General features: G+C 38.1%; 1 protein-coding gene and 1 long non-coding RNA gene across 9 annotated transcripts in view; one reads left to right on the forward strand and one right to left on the reverse strand.

Moving 5' to 3' along the window:
* The window catches only part of LOC148130690 (uncharacterized), a 123,497-nt gene extending 116,666 nt beyond the window's left edge, over nucleotides 1-6,831 (reverse strand). For 3 of the 4 annotated variants that reach the window (XR_015749222.1, XR_015749221.1, XR_015749220.1), the window contains exons 1-2: nucleotides 6,710-6,831; nucleotides 5,652-5,729 (exon numbers count right to left, since the gene is read on the reverse strand). This is a non-coding gene — a long non-coding RNA (uncharacterized LOC148130690). The remainder of the gene's footprint in view (nucleotides 1-5,651; nucleotides 5,730-6,709) is intronic. The other variant, XR_015749223.1, reaches the window with a different exon arrangement.
* SETD7 (SET domain containing 7, histone lysine methyltransferase) lies at nucleotides 5,989-22,683 on the forward strand. 5 transcript variants are annotated; one of them, XM_087963121.1, is made up of 10 exons: nucleotides 7,273-7,312; nucleotides 10,469-10,641; nucleotides 13,616-13,647; nucleotides 14,697-14,826; nucleotides 15,088-15,289; nucleotides 17,514-17,703; nucleotides 18,957-19,038; nucleotides 20,035-20,152; nucleotides 21,319-21,476; nucleotides 22,273-22,683. In XM_087963121.1, exons 4-10 carry the CDS (start codon nucleotides 14,717-14,719, stop codon nucleotides 22,451-22,453), a joined length of 1,041 nt encoding a protein of 346 aa, XP_087819247.1. In that variant the 5' UTR covers nucleotides 7,273-7,312; nucleotides 10,469-10,641; nucleotides 13,616-13,647; nucleotides 14,697-14,716; the 3' UTR covers nucleotides 22,454-22,683. The 5 variants fall into 5 exon arrangements, with proteins under 5 accessions (XP_026524613.1, XP_087819244.1, XP_087819247.1 ...); XM_087963118.1 differs by lacking the exon at nucleotides 10,469-10,641 and having other exon boundaries at nucleotides 7,069-7,312; XM_087963119.1 differs by lacking the exons at nucleotides 7,273-7,312; nucleotides 10,469-10,641 and adding an exon at nucleotides 7,445-7,810.
* Nucleotides 22,684-24,425: the final 1,742 nt, after the last annotated feature.

The raw sequence follows: 24,425 nt of genomic DNA on the forward strand, positions 1-24,425 counted from the left end.
GTAAATTATTACAGAAAATTATACCTAACGCTTTGTGGATTTGATATGCAGAGTAAGTTTGATGTTACCTATAACTGAGCCAACATAAAATATTGAATCATGGTCTCCTGAATAAACTGTAAATTCACATACAATACAACTTAGTGTAAAATCTACCAGATCCAGACTGCAAATAAGAATCAGATTCATAACAGAAGGGACCTTTGAAGTCTTCTAACCCCAAGTGGATATTAATTAATTAATTATTTCCTTCATTCCTTTTATATGATCATTCATCTTACAACAGTGTCTCTGGGCAGCTAACAATATTTAAAATTCAATAAGAATCAAGAACATATACAAATAGTGGTAGCCAAGTGTCATGCCCCTGGTGGAGACTGACTCTGAGGGAGAGGAGGAACACCCGACAGGGAATGGAAGTGTGGCTCTGGAGATTGTGGAGGAGGCTGGGGAAGGGCAGAGGCCGGCTGAGCAGTCAGAGGAGGACCCAGGCCCATCCCCTATCCATCCTAGGGCACACAGGGAGGAGAGGATAAGGGAGAAACGTGGTCTCCTCGGGAGGAGAGGGCCTTGATCCTCTTCATGGGCTGCAGGTGTGAGAACTGAATAAGAGTCTGGACCTGCGTACTGGCAAACGCTGGAAACAAAGCGTGTTTTATTTTGGTCTGAAGTTATCTTGGTTGGTGTCCTTCCAACAGACTGTGCCTTGTTATCTCCTTGAATTTGGTAAATACTTCTCTTGTTCCATTGTGGAAATTTCATCACTGAAGTTTGTTTGGTTTTTTATTTCACCTCTATCTGCTCATTAAATTTGGACTGTATTGCTTTCTTTTGAAGACTATTTTTGAGTACGTTTTATCTCCAACTGAGTATTATTGAACAGTGGGACCAAATTGGAGGCATTAAAGGACATTTATTTACGTTTTGGATTTTGTTACGTTTGTGTTGCACTCTGGGCCATCACACCAAGGACAACAACACTCATTAATAACACCCATCTCAGGCTCATTGACTGCCTGACTTTTACACCCAGAACAAGTCCTTTTTTAAAGGAACACACTAGGGTCAGCCAGGCTTTATGGGATATGGTGCTCTAGAAGGCAGGTATGCCATTAATGAAAGCATGGAATGTTCTGTTTCTCTTTTCTGTTATCTATGGGTTGTCTTGATCTGTGCAGCTGAAATTTGATAGCTCTATTTGGTGTACCATTGAAATACAAATCACAGATAAGGTTAGGTTAAGACAAAGAGCTGTAGCTACATCTAAACCCATTGTTTATACTGTCTTATTTGATTTGGCCATAGCGCTACAGGTAATCCTTGACTTATGATAACAATTTAGCCCAAAATAATCTGTTTTCACAATGTTTAATTGCAAATAAGCAGTTTGCTAATAACAGATAACAGATCATCAGAGTTGGAAGGGACCTTGTAGGTCATCTAGTCCAACCCCCCGCCCAAGCAGGAGAGCCTACACCATTTCTGACAAATTGCAGTCCAATCTCTTCTCGAGTGATGGCGCTCCCACAACTTCTGAGGGCAAGCTGTTCCATTGGTTGATTGTTCTCACTGACAGAAAGCTTCTCCTTATTTCCAGGTTAAACCTCTCCTTGTTCAGTTTCCATCCATTATTCCTTGTCTGACCTACAGGCGCTTTAGAAAATAGCTTGATCCCTTCTTCTCTGTGGCAGCCCCTCAGATATTGGAAGACCGCTATCATGTCTCCCCTGGTCCTTCTCTTTACTAGACTAGCCAAGCCCAGTTCCTGCAACCTTTCATTGTACGTTTTAGTCTCCAGTCTCCTAATCATCCTGGTTGCTCTTCTTTGTACTCTTTCTAGAGTCTCAACATCTTTTTTTATAATGTGGTGAACAAAACTGGATGCAGTACTCTAGGTGTGGTCTTACTAATGCTTTATAGAGTGGTATTAGTACCTCCCTTGATCTTGATTGTATCCCTCTGTTAATACAACTTAGGATTGCATTAGCTTTTTTGGCTGCTGCTGCACAATGCTGGCTCATATTTAGCTGGTTGTCCACTAAGACTCCAAGATCCCTCTCACAGTTACTGCTATTAAGCCTGGTTTCACCCAGTCTATATGTGTACTTTTGGTTTTTCTTGCCTAAGTGGAGGACTTTACTTTTCTCTACATTGAATTTCATTTTGTTAGATACGGCCCAGTGTTCTAGTCTGTCAAGATCCATCTGGATCTTGAGCCTATCTTCTTGGGTGTTAGCTATTCCTGCCAGCTTAGTATATCTGCAAATTTGGTAAGTTCCCCTTCTATTCCCTCATCTAAGTTGTTAATGAAGATATTGAAGAGTACTGGCACCCCACTGCTTCCTTCCTTCCATGTAGACTTAGATCCATTAAGGACTACTCGTTGAGTATGGTTTGTCAGCCAGTTGCGAGTCTATCTCGGGGTGGTGCTATCTATTCCACTTTTTTTCTAGCTTACTAAGAAGAAGGTTGTGGTCTACTTTGTTGAATGCCTTGCTGAAATCTAAATATATTACGTCCACAGTATTTTGCTGGTCTACAAATTTAGTCACTGGGTTGAAGAATGAAATAAGATTGGTTTGGCATGATCTGTTCTTAACAAACCCGTGCTGACTGCTAGTTATTACTTTACTTGTTTCTAGATATTGGCAGATCTGTTTTTTTATTATCTTTTCCAGTATCTTCCCGGGTATTGATATTAGGCTGATTGGTCTGTAGTTTCCTGGCTCAGCTCTTTTCCAGTTCTCTGGTAGTTCCCCGGTGCTCCAAGATTTTTGAAAGATATGGTGCAGTGGTTCTGAGATGACCTCTGCTAGCTCCTTTAAAACTCTGGGGTGTAATCCATCAAGCCCTGGTGATTTGTGTTCATCAAGATCAGACAGGTGTTCTCTTACTATTTTTTGTGCTTATTTTAACTTTTATTTCTGGCCTGTCTTTTACAGTTATGTTTTTGGTGGGTTGAGCTATAGTTTCTTTTTGCGTGAAGACAAATGCAAAGAATGAGTTAAGCAGTTCTGCTTTCTCTCTGTTGCCTGTGACTTCCTTGCCGTCTTCTCTCTTTAGTGGACCAGCTGTTTCCTTGATTTTTTTCTTGTTATTTATATGTTGGAAGAAACTTTTTTTATTATCTTTGACTTTTGTTGCAAGTCTTTGTTCGTTCTGAGCCTTTGATATCCTGACTTCGTCTTTCCAGATTCTGGCTATCTGCTGATATTGTGCCTTAGTTGTATGTCCTTCTTTCCATTTTTTGGACTTGTCCTTTTTTTCTTTCAATTTGCCAGAGAGATCTTTGTGCAGCCATGCTGGTTTCTTCTTGTGCTAGTGAATATAGGTAGTCCTTGACTTACGATCACAATTGGGCCCAGAAGTTATGTTGCTAAGTGAGACATTTTAAAGTGAGTTTTGCCCCATTTTATGACATTTCTTGCCACAGTTGTTAAGTAAATTACTGTAGTTGTTAAGTTAATAACACAGTTGTTAACTGAATTTGGCTTCCTCATTGACTTCACTTGTCAGAAGGTCACAAAAGGTGATTACAAGACCTTGGGACACTTCAACCATCATAAATATGAGCCAGTTACCAAGCGTTTGAATTTTGCTCATTTTGACCCTAGGGAATGCTGCAATGCAGAGGTGGTATTCGGCACGTTCTGACCGTTTCTGGAGAACCAGTAGTGAAAATTTTGAGTAGTTCAGAGAACTGGCAAATACCACCTCTGACCCGCCCCCATCTATCCTCTGCCTCCCGAGTCCCAGCTGATTGGCTGTGTCTTCTTTTGGTGGCCTGCACAGGAGAACGAAGCTGGAGAGCTGGTTAGTGGGGTGGAGAGGGAATGGGGATTTTACAGTATCCTTCCCCTGGAGTGGGGTGGAAATGGGGATTTTACAGTATCCTTCCCATGCCATGCCCAACAAGCCATGCCCACAGAACCGGTAGTAAAAACATTTGAATCCCAGTACTGCTGCAATGGTCATAATGGTAAAAACGTTTGTAAGTCACCTTTTTCAGTGCCATTGTTAACTTTGAATGGTCACTAAATGAACTATTGTATGTCAAAGACTACCTGTATGTGGCATTTGAAAGGAACTTTATAGTGTATGATTATATAACTATTATTATAACTAAACAATGAGGTACTATGTCAGCAGATCAACCACTACTTCACCATATCTCCTTTTCTTTGAAAAGGATTTTTGGTGTTTCCAGAACATGGTCAACTCTCTGCTTTAGAAATAAATATTTTGGTTTACAAATTGCAGAATGGAAACTTTAATATTCACTGAAGTTCCAGTGGTAGTGGGGCATGTCTACAAAGAGAAGAAAGCAATTAGATGTGAGGAAATGGAGTTTCACCTAGCCAAGCCACACAAATATGACTTTATATCCGGCAATAAGAAAGGCCTGGAAAACTGCTGATTGACTAGGTTACGGAACAAAAGTAAGTTTTTTAAAATGAATTAGCATGTCTTTTAATCATATTTATAGTAACCTGTTTCACATTTTTATGTGGGTTTTGTTCACAAGAATAAGCTCTGGATAATCTTGGCATCAATAGTCTATCCTTCAAGAAAAAGCAGATCAAAACATGTGCCAGGGTAATATTGTAAGTTTATTAGTTCTTCAACCAAAGGTTAATCTTCTAGAAATGACATAATTTTCATAAACACCCATTAATCTTTCCAGGAACATTTGATAAATGAGTCAGTAAGTGGATGAGTCATACTTATCAACTACCAGATGCCCTTGTTAGTGTTAAGTAAAATATGAATTTCGCAACCTCCTTAATAAGTTTGAAAACCCCTGGAAATGGAGGGCCTTTGAATCCACCACTCTTGCCCATCTGAGCCTTAACAAGTTCCAATCACCAGAAAAGCCTTGACAGGATCATTTGATCAGTCAGGCTGGGGATATACCGTATAACTGGCATGTTGATGATGCTATGATGACTGTGAAGAAATGTTCCCTTGGCCTTGGGAATGGTGAAGGATTGACTGAACCATTGTGTGTGTGTGTGTGTGTGTGTGTGTGTGCATGCATTTGTGTGTGTGCACACGTGTGTGTACTTTTAGAAAAAATTACTAGGTTTCAGAAAGAGGAAAGTGTGAGAAAAAAGCTCAAATAACATCACCTTGATTGTTTGATAGACAACAGAGCACACAGAACTGACAGGTTTTCAAGATTCTGTTATTCCACCCTGCAACCATAAATAGCATCTCTGCTGTTCCTTACCTACTTTAAAGGGCTGGTGCTGGCAGAAGAATCCCCTAATGTATTTAGCAACCTTATGTAGATAATAAACTGAAACTAGAAAAGCATCAAGCTTTGGAAAAATCTTCAGAACAAAACTGACTGATCTGTCTCCTCAAAAACCAGATCCAATCTTGACTTCTGTCATCTATCTTTGCTATTTCTAGGGATCTTTTCCTCTTATTTTTGCCTTTACATTATGTATTAAAAATTAGTGCTTCCAATGAGCAGTCTGGTTGGTCTAGAATTAAATTGTTTGCTGTTCTTGTATTTCTATGTGTCTTTAGATACAGTATATATTTTCCAGCATTATTATTCAAAAACATCATTTTAATTTATTTAGTCTTTCTGATGGTGCACTTACCATATGTTTCAACTGAGAAAACCATAGTCTTAACAAGACGTATCTTTGTTGTCAAGTTGATGTTTCTGTATTTTAATATCAATTGTTGCATAAAAGCATTTAGAGCTGCCTGTAGAACTCGAGAGAAAGAGAGAATAAACATTATCAAATTACTAGGTTTTATCAAATATCTCTTTTGAGTAAGTTCAAATTTAAGGCTTCCAGAAAGGTTTACAATGTAAAGGTTTACACTAAAATGATGTCACTATACACTATATAAATTAACATAACTATCTTAACTTTTACATGTAACTTCTTTTGGAGTACTTCTTTCCAGAGGAAATGGGGACAGTCACTGCTAAATCAGAGTCACAGGGCTGACTCACAGAGTCACATTGAGGTTTTATTGTACTTGCAGTTCTTATTTGGTCAATTAATTGATTTAACTGGTTATAGAGATCAATTGGGATCTTTCTCCGTTTTGTCCCTGAGGAACAGATTCAATATACGATTTCTAGCACTTTTTTTCAGTTAGTGTGTTAGTGGATATCAAACTTTATGGTAACAAGTCATGGCTTGCTTGATCACAGCATATTAAACCATATGGTACACTGAATTTACACATCTTAGAAAAAAAATCAACGAAGCCATATTGGTTTCCACAAAACTTTGTACTGTATATTAGCCAAAAGAAATTAGGCTACTATTGTATGTAAATCTGCCCAGTGTACTTTATAGTTCCGCTTGCTATGTGAGTCAAGACCAAGGGACAATTAAATGAATTATGGGCAAACAGTTTGAATGAATGGACCTTCTATTCTACAAAATAAATGTGGCAGGACTGTTCAGATTTCATTCTGTTTGTAGGCATACAATGATTTTAGAAATTAGTAAAGACATGAAATACATTTGTTGGCACTCTTGCAGTTCTATTTCCTGACACATTTTATAGTACAAAGACTATACAACAGTTTATTTTTCTATCTCTCTGCTAAAATTGACTATTAAAGGCTTACCATAAGAGTTCTTAGAACGCTATTTGCATATTTATATATAAATTAATAGCCAGGATATCTGATACGGTATTTTAAAAAAGTATTTTAAAAAACCCTACTTACTAACTTGCATTTAAACTTCACCAGCATTGCTACATGTCTTTACAAAAGAGTTTAGAAAGGGGAGGCAACACCGATGTGTGGCCCAGATTTATCGGTATTTATTTCTCGCATTGGGAGCGAGCTATTTGTCGTTATCCGCGCGGCTTATGGAAGTCCACAAGGCGCACAGGGGTTTGATCGGGGAGCAGAGTCGTCCTCGCGCCGAAACAGGCCCCCAAAAGCGCGGCGGCGTTGGGAAAGCAACACTGCCCGGCGGCGTTGGGACTCAAGAGCAGCCACGACTTCGGTTAGGGAGCTTCCGCTTTCGGCGCTGCGCGAGGAGCTGTCACTCAAGGAAGAGCCCCATCCCAGGGTGATGTCAGCGGATCAGCTGCTCTATAACAAAGCGGGGAGAAGCCAAACGCGCGAGTGGCTCTCGGGCAAAGCGAGCTCCGAGGGGAGAGCGCGTGGAGCGGGCGGCTCTTCTCGGGTTGGACGAAGCGGGAGCGTCACCAGGCACACCTACCTAAGGCAAGGCGCTGCGGCCGAGCAAGAGGAGTGCTTTGCGCTCGGCGGGCTGAGCTATGGACAGTGACGAGGAGACGCTGGAAGAGACCGTCGAGGGTAATTGCGTGGCTTTGGGCCTAAGCCAGGGAGGGAGGAGTTCAGGCGAGTCGCTCGCGGGTGCCGGGCTTGGGGGAAAGTTCGCAGCCCGAGGCGGGGACAAGCCTGAGGTGTTTTTCTGCCCCCGAGCTCTGCGCATCTCTCCACATGGCGAACATGGAAGAAGAAGCTCCTCCTCCGCTGGGAGTAAATGTGGAGGGTTTCTTTACGCCTGGCAGCTTCCCGGGAGGGAATAGGGTTTCTCCTTCTATTGGGGTGCGCTTTAACGGGCAAAAAAACCCCAAACCCCACTGAAAGTTTCCTTTTCCCTGTGGAGTCGGTGCTTGAAAGTTGATTTGGGGCGCATGGCACAGCGTGGACTACACTTTGGGGAAAATTCGCTTGGGGTGAAGAATGACTTTCTCTTCTTCAAGTAAACCCAAAAGGGAGCGCCGCTTCCGTCCGCAGGGACGACCGACCTCCAGAGTTACTGCCAGCCATTTGTCAGAAATGGTGTAGGTGGGGTCTCCTTGCTTGGACGCGGGCGGGGGGGTTGGGTTGGGTTGGACTAGAAGACCTACAAGGTCCCTTCAAACTCTGTTAAGCTGTTAAACTAAACCCTTTTGTCTTTCTTTTCCCGGGCAGAAGCGTGGCGTGGAGGGGAGGGTGGAAATGTTTCTATGCGCTGAAAAGCGTGCTATGTACAGTTAGTCTAAATCTACTCGCTGAAGTTTCGCTACCATCTGGTCCTTTCGGCTCCAGATTAATACGGTTGTCGGTTGAGAGAGACCAAAGGGGTCTTAGACTCTCCGACCGGTTTTAAAAACACTGTTTGCACGTTTGTGCCTTAGTTTCACTCTGCACTGTCCTTTAGGGGGCTCAGAATAATCGTACCGTCAAAAATGTTTTCAGGGACCATGAGATCTGGGAGAAGTTTAACATAGTTTGAGACTTTCAATTATTATTATTAGTATTAGTATTAGTATTAATATTAGTAGTATTAATATTAGTAATAGTAATATTAATATTAGTAGTATTATATGGTTGAATAATTTGAAAAATTCATGTGGCTAACATGGCAAATCTGTTGAGCTGCTTAAATTTCCTGCACTGTAATGGATGCAACACAGAAGTCCACACCCCACAAACTTTTGTATATTTCTGATGAAAAATATTAAAATGTGACCTATTTGGAGATGTTAAAGTGAAGATTTGGTTTTAAAAAGTTCCTAAACAGAGACATAAGGGTGTTTAACCCAAATCTAAATATTCATTTTTTTATTTTTACTATTCCTCCTGGAAGTTTCTAGCAAGATTTTTAGAATTGGCACGTGTTAAATTGGTTCATTCTGATCTGCAGAACAATAACTACATTGCAATCCTGGCACCATATAATTTGGAAACAACTGTATTGTCAATGGAAGATTCTGCCTTTTGAACTAATATAAATGATGTTTAATTGCTGACAATGTTTATAGCAGGGGTGGGCAAACTACGGCCCGCGGGCCACATCCGGCCCGTTGGTCTGTCCAATGCGGCCCGCCCTGAAAAAAAATCGCTGCCATTGGTCTGTCCAATCCGGCCCGCCCCTGAAAAAAATTGCTGGGCGTGGCGTATTGCCCTGTGCCGCGTGGCCCCCAAAGCCTCAAAACAGTGCGGAGCGATCTAGGGGTAGGAAAGAAAGAAATTTGCAAAGGCCTCGGCTGGGAGTTCAAATCACCTTCGAGTGCGACCTCTCCGAAGGTGAGTCCCCCCGATCCCCCTTTTTTTCCGGGGCTTCCAGGCTTAAACTTTGCAAAGGCAAAGCTTGCAGGCTGGAGCGTCTTCCCGCCGAGGAGCAGGAAGGGTTCCGCCGGCGGGCGGGCGGGCTGCTTAAACTTTGCTCGGGTGGCACTTTAAAGCCTGCTCCCAGCACCCGAGCAACTTCCCAGCAACTTTCAGCTTCCTTTTAACTCGCGGGCGCTCGCGCCTGGCCCGAGCCATGCGGCAGAGGGAAGCCTGGCGGGCGGGCGGGCTGCTTGGAGGAGGCGACCCGGCGGTGCTCCGGCAGCAGCAACAGGCAGTTTCGCCGGGCTCCGCTCAGGTGTCCGGCTGGGGCTGTCAGGAGTTGCTACCGCCGGCGCAGCTCCGTGCGGCTCCAGTCCCGCGTTGCCTTGGGAAGGAAAAGGCAAAAACCAGGAGCCGCTGAGCCTGAGCCTCCGGTGCCGCTGCTGCGGCTCTTCCTTTTGCCTTTCCTTCCCGAGGCAACGCGGGACTGAGCCGCGTGAGCCGCGCCGGCGGTAGCAACTCCTGACTCAGGGGGCCTCCGAGGGGAGGGGAAGGAGGAGAAGAGGGGGAGGGGGGCGATTCCCAAAAATCTTGTGCTGACCCGGCCCGTCTGTCAAATTTTAAAAGTCAATGCGGCCCCGAGAGCAAAAAGTTTGCCCACCCCTGGTTTATAGTGATTGCATTTAAAATCTGAAATGTATTTTAAGTAAATTCATTAAATATGGAATTCTGTTCCTACTTGTATACAAATTTAGGGTCTGTGAGGATTGTTGTTGACTTGAATTTTTTTATGTGTTGACTTAGATCCATAGCAGTACTAAACATTTTTTTTCTTTCAAGACAAGGGAAAGTCAAAACTAATTAAGTACAGTATGTAGGGCTATACTTTAAAACCAGTTGGGCTCATCTGGGTATACTGTAATCTGTAACAGAATGACACATAAATTGAAGAGAAAGACAAGGTAGAGGAAATATTTTACTAATACTGGGTAATTGAAAACTTGATCTGAGCGTTGATTCTCACTTTTAGTCATTAGGATACATCACTGCTTACTGTATTCATTTATGAACACACCTTGGCTTATATAGGGCAAGTGATTATAAGTGCTATAAGTATAACTATAATTAGTAAAATTAATAGCGGTTTTAAAGAATAATGTCACCAGTCAAATCCATATAGTACAAATGTCGCTAAGTCATAAAACTATTAGTATTGATGCATCATTTAATCCCATCAGGAAAGGATGCTTGCCAACCTTAAAGTTAATGACTTAACATAAATATGGCCCAAACGTTTTTTTAAAGTTTGTAGAATTGTTTAAATCAACACCTTAAATGGAAGAAATAATAACTGTTAAGGCCATAGCATGTTTTTTGAAAATTCGTACACATATTATTGCAATCCTACAGCAAGAAATGAAGGAATAAACATAATGAGCAAACCCTATTTCCAGCCTTTTTGGATAAAATGAGAGGTAATAAAAAATGAACACACCTGTGTGCAGAATATTTATCTACACTCTGCAACTGAGCAGAGATACACCATTCTAATGACTGCAGACATGCACTTCCTGCAAGACGAGGTATGTCATGTGTCTGGGCATGTTCAGCACAACTACTTGATGTGCAAACGTATGTTTACAGGAGAAGGTTGTTACGTGTCTGTCCTGAGGCTTTTTGGATTATCATAAATATTTTCAGAAAACCAGATATATTTCATGTAGGATATTTTTGTTGATATGGCAACTTTCATTGATCTTCTTTCAGACTGATCTTCTTTTAATAATACCAGGTACCGGGAGCTGAATTGACTGTCTGAAAAGGACAGTATGTCAGATTTGCTCCTGATAACAAGATATTGGCATTCCTCCATTGAATTTTATGATAAAATAGATTTACATACAAAGCAAAACCTGTTTTATTTCTTTTGCTAATCTCCTTAATCATTTCACACTGTTAAACAGAGACATACAATTTAATCAATGTAAAGTATCCAAATCATACCTCTTAGTCAAGAGTAGTTTTGCAAAGGTTTTAAGAATTTAGGTCTGATGCAATTTGTTTATCATGTTAACATGAGGTGTATAAAGGCAGTGGTATATGTGACTATGAGGGTTTCTTTATTTTTTGTACCATTTCATAGCTAAGAAGACATTTTTTGAAATGGATGCAACTAAGCGCATATTATGATTTCTTTGAGAAGTCTTGTTAGAGGCAAAAATTTGGTAACTTTCTGTTTTTTCCTTTAAAATGAAATATCAGACTCATAATGTCAGATTATATGAATAATTCCATTTTCACATACATTGATAGAATTTCAGGTTCTTTCAAGAATTCCTGCAATTCTGACTTGTTTTTTCTTTAGGTTGGTTGGATGATCAAATCTTCGTAGTAGAATGTGATCTTAGTCACCAGTGTGACTTGGCTTCTTTGAGTGGCCAGGAGTGTAGACTTGGTTACCTGCATTTGTTAGGCATGTTCCTGACTTTGAAAGAGGTGGTAATGACCCTTTCTTGAAGAGGCCATCTCTTGGTCCAGCAATTCTGGACAGGTTTCACCCATCCCTTTTAGAGAAGGTTGTTGGTAAGAATCACACCTGAATGTCCAGTCAGTGCTAATAGGGGAAGAATGTTAACCCATAGTAGTTCCAGTGCTGATTACCAAAATGCTAGTCTTCTCCCCAAATTTTTTAACATCTACATAAAACTCTTTAAGGTTTTAGTATCATTACTAAAACCTTAAGAGGTTAAATATCATTGGTATGCTAATGATATTGAGCTATACATCGCCACTTTGGACAAGCCAAAAATGCTTTAAAGGTATTAAGATATTAGGAACTGGTTGTGAAGAAAGAGTTCTGATTAAACACTAGTGCAGTGTTGGTGAAGTGCCGAAACGGGAATTGCGCATGTGCGTGCAGGAACACCAAAAAGCAGAAGAGCAGCTTCCCGGTGCATATGTGCATGTCAGAAACCTGAGCTTTCCGTTTCTGGCATGTGCATGCGTGCTGGCCACCTGGTCTTCTGGTTTCTGGCATTCATGCGTGCACGAAGACCAGCTGGCCTGCATGCACTGGAAACCAGAAGCTCAGCTTCCTGCCATGCACATGTGCGCCAGGGAGCTGCTGTTCTGGTTTCCTCCGCTCTCACATGCGCGAAGACCAGCTGCGCACTGGAAACCAGAAGAGCAACAGCCGATGGAGAGATGGCTCACTTCCGGCACACGTGCCATAAGTTTGCCATCACGGCCCTAGTAAGTCAGACCTATTCTTCATCCATAAAAATCTTCCGCCTTCCTGAAACGTTAGTTCCAGCTGTGGCTCTGATTCCAGCTGGACTAGATGGCCTTTTCCCATCAGCTAATACGCCAATTATAAGGCACGATAATGATTCATGATGTTATTACAGTGAGATTATTACAGTGCATTATATTCTACTTTAAGGATAATGTAGAAGTACTGCTGATACAGAGAACAGGAACCCAGGCTGCTGTGAATAGATCCCAACATTGCAAAAGAAAAGTTATTTTATGGTTGATATCCTGATAGGCAGAAGTCATTTGGGCCCAATTCAAAATGCTGACTATTTACCTATGAAACCCTATAGGACAAAGTGCTGGGCTATTTTAGCAACTACATTGTCCAACATTATTTTGCCCATGCTGGCTGATAATTAAGAGTAGCCTGTTTAAGATCCTACACCCAGGTGAGGTGAGGCAGGCATGGGCCTGAAAATAGGCTTAAGTAGTGGCTCTAATTTTGTGGGATATGGTGAACCTGAAAGCACACTTAGCCATCTTATTCCTGGCATTTGGGAGGCTTCTTAAAATCTTCCCTTTTAAATAGGCCTTTGAAGATGCTGATAAGTGGAAGAAGGGTAGTCATCTTATTTTTTATTAGTTGGTGTTTACATGGAATTCTTGTACTTAAAACAATAAAAGCAAATTATAGAAACACATCTGTGGATTTTAACACATTTCCCAGAAATTGGAGATCTTGGATGATGGGGATTTCTTGCTTGTCTCAGGGTCACTTTGTCCCAGATAAAACTGTTACACAATTTGAAAACCCCATTCAACAATTTTCATAGTGCTACAAACATAGTAATCTGTTACTCAAGTATAAAATATGCTGTAATGGGACTGCCTTCATTTTGACTTTTAGTATTGTTATTAGAAGAGGTGAAATAATAAAGATCCCTGATTATTTTGTTCACCTTTGTGCTATATTTCATTTGTACAATCTCTATATTTATTCACACTTTCCAATGTCTGTAGCCTCTAATCAATCTAAATATTGCCAGTTTCTACATCTCTCTCATATCCAATAATATTATGAACTTTGAAAGTTTAGCCAAATGTGATCATCCTTGGAAAATGTTTCTCAGTTAACATGTGTTGATTCTAAAGGAAGTAAAACTATAAGATCAATAGTTCATTGTCACCTCTATGGAGATGCTGTGGAACAAATGTCAACTATAGTTAGCAATGCCGTCTGATACAATTACAAGTCAGCTTTGTCTGAAAACTGACAGTAATAAAATCTGTTTTCTTGGGCAGCTGATGCAGTTTTCATTCTTGCAGATAACCAGGTAAGTGGCAGTATCTGCAATACACATTTTTTAAAAACCAGTTTGTTTGATTTGAGTCAGAACTGTGAGAACAAATATTTCCATAGGCTAAATATTATAATGTCAAGAAATAAAATGTTAGAAACAATATAACCTAAGAATTGTTGCAAGTGCATAACAAGATACAGTAAAAGATACATTTGAATCAAAACACATTTCTTGTATATCTAAAAATGTCCAGCTGTTTGAACTGAGTCCATATCTCTGTCTTTGTATGTCTAGATCTGTAGAGAATGGAGTAAAATAAAACCTATGACTCCATGCAAATTTGGTACAGTATGCATTAAATTTGCTGCAACATTCCTGCTGTCAAAATGATGTCCTATATAAATTTGGGATATAATGGAACAAACTATGAGTGGTGTTGACTCATCTGATTTGATCATATTTATCTCAATGAGTCATGCTTCAAAATGTTTTCACTTGTCTACTTCATATATCAGAAATGTGCAGGTTTGTCCATGGAATACAGACTTTTTGGGAACATGCAGATTATAAAATAATAAAGTTTGAAAATATATCACCCATGACTTATTGGGGATGTGTCTGAGTTATTTTATTTGCTTGGAATAAAGGTCATTTTACATCAATGAACTGGGTCAGTAGCACTTGTCTGACAGCTACAGTGTGTTTCCACAGTTGATTCATTCTTACATCTCTACATACATAGATTTCCTTAATAGAATGTAACATCTCCCATAATACCAGTTTTGCAGAATGCTGGTCATTTGGCCCTTATGCTGTTATTTCATTCTCCACTCAGAACATATATCAGGCTCTGAAAGAAGAAGAAAAATGTATTTATCAGTGTCTTAATAATTGAAGTGGATAAATACTACATTTGTACTAAATTTATAAATACTCAAGCAGTATAAGGGCAACGTGCTAGAGGAATTTGAGTTAGTTTGTGTGGCTGGATAAAATCAGCATCCAATGTTGTTTCTTGAAAGAACAGATTGCTTGTATGAGTCCCACTGGTTTCAAAATAGTTTTTTATTGTTATTTTTTAGGAACACTGGATGATGATGATATGCCCCATGGGTTTTGTATAGTCACATATTCTTCCACAGACAGATTTGAAGGAAACTTTGTGCATGGAGAAAAGAATGGTCATGGAAAATTCTTCTTCTTTGATGGAAGGTAGACATCACAGTGTCTATGAATTCTTTCACTGGATTTTGAATTCATATTTAGCCATGCTGTTTTAGACATGCATATATTATATGTTGTACCAGAATTAGTGTGAAGGCATAACATACTAAACTAGTAGCCATGATTTATAAATCACAATGTTTGGGAACATAAAGCATGAAATAAATAAGAGTATGACTTAGTATGTTATTAGTATGTAATTGAGATAAAATAACAGTGGTTTCTACACTGTTCTTTTTTGTTTGCTAGCACACTAGAAGGCTTTTATGTTGATGATGGTTTGCAAGGCCAAGGAATATACACCTATGAGGATGGCGGCACACTTCATGGCACTTACATTGATGGTGAACTGAATGGTCTAGCTCATGAAAAGGATGCTGATGGACGATTGGTCTTCAAAGGGCAATACAAAGATAATATTCGGCATGGATTTTGTTGGATTTACTATTCAGTAAGTTGGATTGTCCTCTCACATGTTTCACCATGTAACACTAACAGTTATACCAAGGAATCTGCAGGGGTCAAGGGAGAGCTTCACATCAATACAGTGCATGCTTCATCTCGTGTGTGTGTGTGTGTGTGAATGATGTAAAAAGTATTACAAAAGTAGCAGATATTGTTACCCAGAGATACAATGCTTTTTTCGTTATTTTGTTCACTTCAAAGCTAAATGGAGATAGGTTGTTACAGTTTGGATGCAAATTAGTATCTTATTTTATCACAGTTGTGTATTGCCAAATCTGCAGTGACTAATGGAAGTTTACAGCAAGAATACTATGTATAATATAAATTATACAAGTATACATGTATACTACAAGTACATAAAACAAAAAAATAAAAGAATAAGAAAAATAAATGAACATAGTTGAATATAATTGTTCATAACCATACCAAATTTAAAAGCAGAAAAGTTCCACCTTAGCAGATTTATAGAGTGACTCCAGGGTTATGTTGCAAGTAACACAACATAAACAGTGTTCGGTTTCATGTGTGAATTTTATGCATGTGAGCAAATGCATGAACTATCTTGTGTGGCATGGATAAAGGTTGTAATAAATAGAAAAAGTCCAGAAAGTCCAGTTGCCTCTTAGAAAAAAAAGCACTTTTGGGACAACCATGACCTGGATAACTGAAAATCTACATACAGTTGTAATAAATACTTTTGAGATAATCTTAACCAATTTTGATATAGAATAACTGCAGCAGAATTGCAGTTGTTTTCATAAATGAATGAATGGCTCTATTCAGGATGCTCAAGCTAGTGATATTTTGCCTTGCCTGAACTGTGGAGACTCTGTCCTTCCTATATACATCCTTCCATTGGTAACAAAATGTTCTCAATTATGTAACTTGAAGAGCAAACCATGCTAATGGATTCTTATACATTTTCCCTGTCTTTCCCAAAACAAGTTTGAAGGAAGTGTTAAGCTGTGGAAGAAGACTAAATAATAGCCCTTTGCACTCAGTTCTGAATTGTCCCTAGGAAAGTAAGACAGAAAATATCTTGCTTTGCAGCCATAACTAGCAAAGAACCATATTACTAAAGTATTTTATATGCAGTATTCTTCACAATGACACCCTTTACAGCTACTGGGACTACAATTTCTAGATTTACTTGTCAACATATGAAGATTGCCAACTTGGAAAAAGCTGAATGAAAGATTGGCAAAATCAATGAAATCAAATGCAGTATAGTCCTTTCTCCAAGTTAATGCTAGCTGAGAAGCACAGGATGAAGCACATAACATTTCTGCCTGTGAAAAGAACTCTCTGTCATCTGAAAGTTGACAGAACTATTTTTAATGTTTTATTTAAATATTTTAACATTATATGCTATCAAAACTCTCTTTTGAAAACCATATAAACCCACCAGCAGAATTGCTCTATTCGTTAAGATACACTAAGCTGAAAATAGAGAAACTTAGAGAAAAACAAAGAAGAGCTGAATTAGATTGCATTCAAATGAGAAACAAAGGCCAGTAAAGGCTAATCATGGAGTTAGATCTATTCTAATTGACAACATATGAAATCCAATGAGAGCAAAAATATAGTCCTTTGTATCCTAACCCACCCTTTCAGCCATGATCACCCTGAAGTTTGGATGCAGCATATTTTCCAAACTCAGTGGTGACTTAGTTCTGTTGGAAACTGTTTAGGGATTGGAAGCGGAATATAGTAAAATTGATCCTTTTTATCTTATATGCATGTACTTTATTTTATAAACGGAACCTGTACACACTACCTTCATCTTTACAGACCCAGCATTTTACATTAATAGGACCGAAATGGTGAGTAGAGAGGTGCAAAAGACAGAGTAAATGAAAGAATAGAAAATGAAAGAATAAAGTTCTAACTGGCACTTTTATTATCCTGATCAGAGTTTTTCACACTTTGTTCCCTGAAACTATAAGGTTCTGTGAGAGATTAAGGACACTTTTTTAAATAAAAAAATCACTCAAACAAAGCCAGTTGTCTAACCCCAGAGTTTTGCCTTTTGATCAGAGTACTGAAAATTTAATTTAACTTTTTAATTTTGGGTTCAAAAAGCTTGAGAACCTCACATCTGAATATTGAGAATATTGAGATTTTGGTTAACAGTAATCTTCATCAAATTAAAAAACAGCACACAATATTTCCTCTTAATTTTTGGAAATACTTTTATTGCTTTTTTTCAGGATGGTGGGTATCTGGTTGGACAAGTTAATGAAGAAGGAGAGATGACTGGAGAAAAGTTAGCCTATGTATACCCTGATGGGAAGATGGCATATTATGGACACTTCATAGATGGTGAAATGATAGAAGCAAGATTGGCAAATGTTATACTGTCAGAGGAAGAAAAAATACAATTTGATGTTATACCAGGCAGTAAGTTGTCACTCATTTATTATATCTCATAATATGTAAATGTCTAGATCCTCTTAAAGATTTGATCACTTTATTAAAGTATTATACTTGCAGTATATATTGCCTTTAAGGCCAAATTTTAGCTAATTCTATGTCTTTTACCAAGTAATGTAGCGATGTGAACCTCTATCTGACATTAATAATTAGGTTGGCTTTTTATATTTTGAATGTGGATCCCCATTTACAACAGCTGAATATACAAAGAAAAGAAGAGATTCTCAGAACCATATATAATTACTGTTCCTCGGTGTTTCTTTTTCAGTCAAGCTGAGGAATTTTACATGGACAGCAGACAATATAAATATAAATATTGTAATCTATACTGTCATTTCAGATCAAGACATACTTGTCAGCATATTTGTCAGCACTTTTTGACTGCCGGTTACTCTTCTAAACATTGTCTATTTTCTGGGATCTCCCAAGCACTGTGTCAGCTTCCTATCTAGTGGCCATTTCTTGAGTCCTTTCTGAGAGTACTGCTGTTGAATTCCAAATTATAAACTCCTTTGCTCCAGTTCTGTGTATCTAGGGCATAGTAGCTGGAAGGAAGAGAAAATGATGAAAAAAAGAAAAAAAACTTGTGCTTATCGGGGCAGGTGAATATTGCTACTATCATGGGGTTACTTTGTCAGTTCATGCCTTATCTAAAGCTATTTGATGTTCTTTCAAGGAGCAGTTATATAAGGCTAAAGTAGTGATATGGTAGCATATACATTTAATAAAAACATGAAGAAATGTACTTAAATGTGATATGGTGGCTGCTGTTAACTCCTTTGGAACAAAATTTAAATTATAATTTATACTTTGACAGCAGGATATATTGCAACTCTATAGATTGATGGCATTCAGGAACAAATCCATTTTTAGAATTTGGTTACCAAGGAAAATATTTCCCAATAGATTTCAGATACCTAATATTTGTAGCCATTTGATATGTAATTTTTAAGTTTTTAAGAGGCATGCAAAAATAATGTTTAAGACTAAACCACACTTAAGAAATTATCCATTTGCATAATTAGTCAAGAAACATTATTTTGGGGTAAAGCCAAACTCCTATACAATTGCTTACAGTTGGAAAGAACATCAAAAATGTATATGCAAAATTCTTATAAATTGATCCAAAAACAGTGGTCTTTTTAAAAAAATATTAAATTGTGTAACATAAATGGTACATTTTTATCCTATATATTATTTTCTGTACTGATTTATTATAGGCCCAGTTTACAATTTTGATAAATCTACTTCATCCTGCATTTCTACGAGTCCACTTCTTCCTGACCCTTATGAATCAGAGAGGTAGAATGCTTTATTATAGTGTTGTCTTTCCGTGCAAATACTTGCAAATAATATTTCACTGGATTACACACATGAGTATACTATCCATTTACTTCCTTTCCACTTCCAAATATTTATGAGAACATAGAGATTGTCACATTTGACACTAGTCTAGTCATGTTTTTTTCAACTGTTCATTGACTGAGCCACAGAAGGCTACCCAAATGAATTCACAATGGTGCCGTGGGATCATAAACTCCTAGCTTGAAGTAGTTCAGGGTTTTGCATAGGTCAGGAGCACCATGAAAAAATTACCAAGATACTCAGGATGTTGTGAACTGAGAACCTCTGGGAATCTCTGGTCTAGTTTGTTTTTCCATGAGCTGGTTTTGTCTCCAGTCTGTCTATTGCTTTGAATATATTTTCTCTCTCTCTGCGTGTGTGTAGGCAACATGTGTGCACAGTGTCAGGTGAGATAAAGTCATGAACACACAATCAAAGCCCTGTCACTTTATATGTATGCAACACATATTAAAATTGGTGGAACTTTGATCATGCACTCATAACTGTCATCGGTTATTTTGATTAGCCCCACAGAATTCCCTTACACCATAATTTCATAGGATACTCAGAAATATGTGTTGTGTATTAAAGAGGACTAATTCCAAGGCTGATTTTAAGGGATTGCAATTGTGAACAACCTAAAAAGCCCTTTTTAAATAAATTGTATATTGGGATTCATTTTTAGTTATCCATAGATACCCAGAACTAAGGATAATATGGAATGTGTAATTCTAATATTTTAAAACATGTAATTGATATGAATGACTAGCTTATTCTGTTTAAAGTTCTTTAAACTATTTGTTTCTTTTGACATATTTCAAAATTAACATATAGCAATATGAGCTTCACTTCTAGATTCTCATGTGCACTCTAATAAGATCTGTCCTTGAAGCCTTAATGCACGTGCATGAAGTTGTAGATCAGATACTATTTTTATTCATTGCTTTAATTTAGGGTCTATGTAGACGCATCTCTTATTTCCAATGCTGGAGAAGGTTTATTTACTAAAATAGCTGCTGAAGCTGGCACAGTTTTATCTTTTTACAATGGCATACGAATTACACATCAAGAGGTAAAGTACAAAGAAACCTTTTCATTGCTTCTGTAACAACTTCCACATTGCTTATTAATATTTCAATAGTTTTTGCATGGTAACAGCATTTCATTAAATAGAAAGATGGGGTGTATGTTTATGCCATTTGTACTAATAACTTTTGTGCTAATTCACATCTGTTACTTCAGATGGTAAAGCAGCAGCTCCCAACCTTTTGGGCACCAGGGACTGGTTCCATGGACCAGAAGGGGCATGGTTTGGCCTGCTGCCTGCATCCCACAGATGGGGCTTCACTTATTTGTGTGGCCCAGTTTCTGGCATGACCGGGAGTTGAGGAGCCCTGATTTAAAGATCTCCTAGGAGCTATATAGGTAGTCCTCGACTTCTGACTACAATTGACCCTAAAATTTAAGTTGCTAAGTAAGAAATTTGTAAAGTGAGTTTTGCCCCATTTTACAAGTTTTCTTGTCACATTTGTTAAGTGAATTACTGCAGTTGTTAAATTAGTAACATAGTTAAGGGACATTGATTTTGCTTGTCAGAAGGTTGCAAAATATGATGTGATGACATTACCCCACGACACTGCAACCGTCATAAATGTGAGTCAGTTGTCAAGCAGCCGAATGTAAATCATGTGACCATGGGGATGATGCAATGCTCATATGTGTGAAAAATGCTCATAGGACACTTTTTTCAGTGCTGCTGTAACTTTGAATGAGCGCTAAATGAACTGTTGTAAGTCGAGGACTACCTGTACAGCATTTAGTCTTGGCAATAATAAATACCATCTTCTTTTCATGATATAATTTTGTTAAATACTAAAAATAAATCTGAATGATCTCTAGTGACAAAAAATTTATACTAGTCTGCTTTTTGAGGGAGAAAGATTGAATCAGCACTGAGTTGAGGGGACACACAAACACACACACACACACGCAAAAAGTCTGATTTTGTGACTTGTAATGAAAAGGAGAAATGTGTACCCAAGATTGCAGGTATATAATTTTTAATGAATAGTTATATTGGAGTGGAATACCCTTTCCCCGCCTCCTCCAAGCTGTGATGTTATGTGGCACATTTGCCAAACAATGTATATATCTGGTTCTTTCAAACTCAAAAACGTGTGTGAGTTTTGATTTGATAAAAATAAATATTTGTCATAGCAGTATTGTTTTCAATGCCAGGTGGACAGCAGGGACTGGTCTTTGAATGGAAATACAATATCCCTTGATGATGAAACTGTCATAGATGTACCAGAACCTTACAGCCATGTAACCAAATACTGTGCCTCTTTGGGGCATAAGGCAAACCACTCATTCACCCCAAATGCTGTTTATGACTCGTAAGTATTTAATGTCTGCTCGTGTCTTGAACTGTCATGATTATACACAATGATACACTGATTTTGTGGTTTAGTGTATGTGTGTTTGTAAGGACAAACACTAAATCATATACATGACAAATTGCCTTAGTTAAAAATGGAACTAAGGAAAACATTTCTAGAAAAAAGTGCCAGCTTGATAGAACAGACACCTTTAAATGAAGCACAAGCATTAATCCTGGCCTACTATGTGTAACTTCATTAATTTTACATATTAGTTTTTGTGTGATTGAGATTTGAAACATTATTATGGGTAGCCATTGCAAATGTATTCTATAGCACAACATACCAAGAAATTTATGGTAGACTCAAATAAGTTAATTGTACTTGTCCAAATATGAACATATAAGAACAGAATTACTTATATCTATGGGAGTTTGCTACTTTTGCAGCTCTTGAATAAAAGTTTCCATTGGAATGGGGTAGACTTTTAAAACCAAGTTGTAATTAGCCATAGCAATCTTCTTTTAAATAAAACTCAAAAATCTATGCTAAAGTAAGTCCTTATTTTTACTGTATTTGCTTATTTGTATCTCACCTTTATTATTATTTTCAAATAACTCAAAGTGGGGAACATATCCAACACGCCTTCATCCTATTTTCCCCACAATAAAATTTAGTACTATTTCTTGTGGATAAGAATAAAAAATCTTAAAGTAAATGTAATACTACAGTGATTATTGTTTCACGTGAAGTAATTAATAGCTTGCATTTTTCATCTTGTTTTCCTGAATCCATATGCCTATTTATTTTCTAGGTTTGTTCACCCTCGCTTTGGACTGATTAAATGTATTCGGACAATTCAAGCAGTGGAGAAGGATGAAGAACTAACAGTGGCTTATGGCTATGATCACAGTTCCACTGGACAAAATGGCCCAGAAGCACCAGAGTGGTATCTGGCAGAACTAAGAGCCTTCCAAGCTTCCTTGAAAAAATGAAGTGCAGTTTCCCTATTCAGTACATTGAATCTATGCACTATCTTTGATGCTGGAATTGGAGCAGCCAGTGGTTGATCATGCTGTGATTCTTCAATACTTTTTCCTACATTAGAAAGAGTGGGAGCCTTTTTTGTTTTGTTCCTTGCAGCCTAATATGCTTTAGCCACTCCCTTAAAATAATATTTACATTTGTAGTTAATAGTGCAGAATAAATTATTTAATATGCTACACAAGGAAGAGTGGCCTTTTATTTATTTTTTGGCAATTAGTCTGCATCAGCAGCTGTCAAAATATAGAAAGAGTGCGTTTTTAAAACCAAGGTTTTATCCGTACTGTGGTTTCTCTGATTCTGCGCAACTACATTTTGTATTTGCCATATTGTGGTGCTAATAGAATTGTGCTAAGTTTGGTATCTAGAAAAGCAGCATAATTTCAGAATATTGCTTTAGGGCGTTTTCTGTTTGGGTGCACAAGAGACCTCTCTTTACATTATCGTCTTCTTAAAGTCAGCACAAATGTTTAAACTACAGTGTCAAGGTTGGTAAAATGAGGACCCAGATTGTTGGGGCAATATGCTGACTCTATAAACCACCTAGAGAGAGCTGTATAGCACTGTGAAGTGGTATATAAGTCTAAGTGCTACATGTCGGTTTTTTAAGGCTCTGAGGATATGTGCCTGGAAGACCAGAGCTGCTATAACTTTAATCATGATAATCACATTTGAGTGACTTCTATTTACACATATGAGCATTTTCTACTACTTGTTTTTGGTTTCTTACACTGGAGAGCATAATGTCAATTTGTATAGAACAAATGAAAAGAGTATACCAAGAAATTCCTTGTTTGCTAAATTTATCTTTTTCTTGCCTTTAATTGGTAACTTACAGAATCCTGGAAGCTGCCACTACTTGTCAAAGGCAGATTTCTGTAGAGCTAGGAAAGTAGTTGAGGAATCCTACGTTGCAAACCTTTTAAAAAAACTGCAGAGTAATTCAGAGTGTTACATGGAAAACTCAACCTTTTTACTATGAAGCAAATTATACTTGAGATTGTCAGTTTTATGGGAATCATGAAAGCACTACTAATCCTAGCTAACATTTAATAATATCATGAGAAAAAAAGTAAACTTTCAGGGATCTGATAGCCAGTTACTGGCATTTCTTAAACAGATTTTCAAATATGTGCAATATATGTTTGCAGAGTATTTGCTCTGTATTATACAAGTAGAAATGTCTATTTGCAGTGTGCTTATTTATTTAAAAATAAATACCACTGAACTCAGTGGGACCTTCTTTGAATGTAGAGGATCACATTGCTTGTTTTTTAATGCAGAAAAAGGACTCTGAATATTATTCTTATCAACAGGCTGGAGATTCTGTTGATGAAACTCTGATTTGATTATTTCACTATTTTAAATATGTAATATTGGAGTCCCTAATTACAGTCTTTATACCATGTATATTTTAATTTTCAGGTTAAAAAGAACCATTTTACTGCCAAAATAGTTTATGTAATTTATGTAACAATTTTGAACTATTCTTCAGATTATAAATTAGCATTACAGTAATAAACTACTATTTTATTGTAAGTAACAAAGCTAGAAACTACATATTGTAGTCTCATAAGGATTTAAATCTAGGATACTGCATAGAGTAGAAGGCATATAGAAACTGGTCATGTAAAATGTCAAGGAAAAGTCTACTAAACGTTACCAATGGGAAGCCTGCAATGCACAGAGAAAAATATGGGCCATAAGATCTGGGATGGTGGTGGAAATAGATTTGTTATTAGATTTAGGCAACATCTCTTCTTTGGTCCCACATGTCAGTATATGGATGAGGTGGCATCTCCCCAAAGAGACTCAGTGTATACTCTAGGGGGTCTTTTTGGACCCTTGGCTCCTACTTACAGCAGCTGTGACTAGTAGAGCCTTTGCACACTTAGGGTGCTGACAGTCACTGATGCCCTTGTG

This window comes from Notechis scutatus, chromosome 4 (assembly GCF_049901735.1).
Source record: "Notechis scutatus isolate UNSWTSFEM ecotype Mainland chromosome 4, rNotScu1.2, whole genome shotgun sequence".
In the NCBI taxonomy this organism is placed as follows: domain Eukaryota; kingdom Metazoa; phylum Chordata; class Lepidosauria; order Squamata; family Elapidae; genus Notechis; species Notechis scutatus.

Excerpts from the sequence above, each read along its gene's own strand:
- SETD7 (XM_026668828.2), top strand. The coding sequence starts at position 7,273 with ATGGACAGTGACGAGGAGACGCTGGAAGAGACCGTCGAGG. Across the intron at positions 7,313-14,696 it reads GCTGGAAGAGACCGTCGAGG|GAACACTGGATGATGATGAT; the intron begins GTAATTGCGTGG and ends GTTATTTTTTAG. Across the intron at positions 14,827-15,087 it reads TTCTTCTTCTTTGATGGAAG|CACACTAGAAGGCTTTTATG; the intron begins GTAGACATCACA and ends TTTGTTTGCTAG.